Genomic DNA, 2,702 nt, shown 5'->3' on the forward strand with positions numbered 1-2,702 from the left:
TATATATACCTTTTAAAATTTAATTTATACTTTCGACATACATGCTTCCACAAAGATCTATATCCATACAACTGGCAAGATGTTCGAACTTCTTTGGCAATAATTGCTTTGGCAGTATCATCGTCGCAGTAATCTCTTCTTTTCAAACCAAGACTTTTTAATTTTAGCTTTAACCAAATTAAACTATTGTGCCTAATAAACAAAGTGAAATAGGCGAGGCCTAAGTGGTACCTTCTCTTTACACCGTGAACTTCATCAAGACGCTTCAAAATGAGTTTATATTGCCTTCCAGAAAAAAAGTAATCTTTTATAAGATCTAAAAAAACTGGATAAGTGAAAAAATGTAGGTTATTACGTACCATTGAGCTCTCTCTCAGATATACCGGACATGTTTTTGCTTGTGCCCGCCCCTTACACCCCGCCCTTTTTAAATTCTATCGTACCCGGTCATTTTTGAACGGGGCCGATCACTTTTTGAACGGCTCCGATAACGGCATCTTTTCCCGTACCCGACGACGGATTATACCTCCGGGCCACCATAGTTAGGACAAGAACACGACGAGACCCGAGCACATATGGAGCTAAAACAGCAACACCAGTTTTACCACAACCAGTGGGTAAAACAACAAGAGCAATGTTTGGCTTGTCTTTGTTTTCGAGCTGTTTTTTTATTGCTAAAAGTGCTTCTTGCTGGTGGCTGTAAATGTGGCCCCTCCAATTACCATCGGCTTGAATGAAATTCAGTAAACCCTCATGTTGAAGAATGAAAGGCGAACGGTCTGTTTTCACTGAACTAATCGCCATGATAAAGACTAGATGGTGACAATATCTATGATGATGGATGACCTACGATTAGCACGTAAGGTAATTGTGAGTGAATAAAGGAAATTACTGGGGAGGCAGGATACAAAGAGTGGACTGGCCGGCCAGTCTGGCGGCACCATAGGCTGGCACAGTTTTTAAAGCGCTTTGTTGATACAGCTGAAATAATGTGCACTATTGTTGTTCCTAGCTAGCTGCTGATTCATTATGTATCATTTTATGTTCTTGTTGCCACTGAAATTGGTTTACATTAAATTGCGCATAAAATGAAATACTTGTATTTTATTTTCTATTGTACTATTTTGTATATAGACTATCTATTGTGCGTGTATATATACAGTGTGTATTGCCTGGCAGTTAGTGTAAATGTCAAATTTTCTCTTTCAGGAATGCTGTTATAATCAGTAGAACAATTAAGACTCTGTCGTGAGAGTATGGAGAATTAAGTAAAGGGGAGGCCTTGAGGGAGGGAATAAGGTCAATTTTTACAAGCAAATGCTGGATGTATTCAATAATCTGAAAAATTGCTGCAATCAATAAAAATTTTTTGGTATAATCAATAAAAAAGTTTGAAAAACCTAGCCTATTAATAAGGTTCTATGTTCACAATTAATTAACAATAACATCCTCATCAGCAACACTATCAAACTGTTCATAATTTTTCCTTTGGTCATGAAGCTTATGTGCTATTATAGCTGCAGTAACAGGATCATCAGGATGAGCCTTACGAATTGCTCTGCCAACAAATTGAGAAAATAAACTCTTGACTTTGGCTGAACATTACGAACAATGGCAGCAACACTAACATTGGTGTTATCATATCCTTCCCTGAGCTTATTAACAATTACTAATGTTCGTGTAGCTCCATTTTGAAATTCTGTCAAAACAGAAGTGGGACTACCAGCAACATAGATTTCACAATGATAGCCAGGAGGTGCTACTTGATTATATTCATGGAAGAAGTCTCTGGCTGAATTTATAGCAAAGTCTTCAGCTGACTGTGTCAATACCATTGCCTGGTGCTTTACACTTGGATCCTGTGTGTCATGCTCACGCAGAATTTGTATAATTTTAATAGAAACTTCCTATAAACATTATGCTTAATAATTAATAATAATATGATTTTTCATCCATACCTGCATTGCATCAAGCTGATCTACAAATTCTGCGGATGTGCCAACTTCATGAAACTCCTTTTCCCTTATAACTCCATCATCAATAGCCTTCCGCAGGCTCAAATTGTAGTATTTTTCAATGGATACGGGTACATTTCCATCTAAACCAGCCAAATGAGCCTCAATATCCTTCAGTATATAGCCTTGAGTACTTCTATGATATGGTGTTGCTGTTAAAAAGAGACGCTTGCTGCCACTAAAGTGATTAACAATAGTCCTCCAAGTAGGTGCTGGGTAATGGTGAGCTTCATCAACAATGACAAGGTCATAATTTTCAGGAGAAATATCTTGAATTCTGACTCGAGAACTCCCTGCAACTTGATGAGCTGTGATTATCAGCAGCTCATTGTGCAAAGAGTTCTTGATCTGATCAGTACTTGTAATGAGAGTACAGCTAGGACGGACATCATCTGTTGTATCTTTTGTAATGATCTCTCTCTGCACAAAAAACATATCCTGAGGCTCCTGTCCACCAAATGCCTTAAATATTTGCTCTGATATAGCATTTGAAGGAGTTAGGACAAGAACACGTTGGGACCCTAGCATATATGGAGCTAAAACAGCAACACCAGTTTTACCACAGCCAGTGGGTAAAACAACAAGAGCAATGTTTGGTTGGTCTATGTCATCGAACTGCCTTTTCACTGCTAAAAGAGCTTCTTGTTGATGGGGGTGGATGCACTTGGAGGCATCACCTTGAATGAA

The 2,702-nt window shown here is 38.3% G+C and overlaps 1 protein-coding gene and 1 long non-coding RNA gene across 2 annotated transcripts; both read right to left on the reverse strand.

Moving 5' to 3' along the window:
• Nucleotides 1–161: 161 nt before the first annotated feature.
• Nucleotides 162–536, reverse strand: LOC109582677 (uncharacterized). Its single transcript, XR_002185193.1, has 3 exons — nt 360–536; nt 232–316; nt 162–183 (listed from the first exon to the last, which is right to left on the reverse strand). It is a non-coding gene; the product is annotated as an uncharacterized LOC109582677 (long non-coding RNA).
• An 819-nt stretch (nt 537–1,355) lies between these two features.
• On the reverse strand, nt 1,356–2,696 carry LOC109582668 (uncharacterized). The gene is made up of 2 exons (XM_019997509.1): nt 1,959–2,696; nt 1,356–1,907 (listed from the first exon to the last, which is right to left on the reverse strand). The coding sequence occupies exons 1-2, from the start codon at nt 2,541–2,543 to the stop codon at nt 1,512–1,514; spliced, it is 981 nt and encodes a 326-aa protein (XP_019853068.1). The 5' UTR covers nt 2,544–2,696; the 3' UTR covers nt 1,356–1,511.
• Nucleotides 2,697–2,702: the final 6 nt, after the last annotated feature.

The sequence above is a fragment of the Amphimedon queenslandica genome, unplaced genomic scaffold (assembly GCF_000090795.2).
Source record: "Amphimedon queenslandica unplaced genomic scaffold, v1.1 AMPQUscaffold_13365, whole genome shotgun sequence".
NCBI classification, from domain to species: domain Eukaryota; kingdom Metazoa; phylum Porifera; class Demospongiae; order Haplosclerida; family Niphatidae; genus Amphimedon; species Amphimedon queenslandica.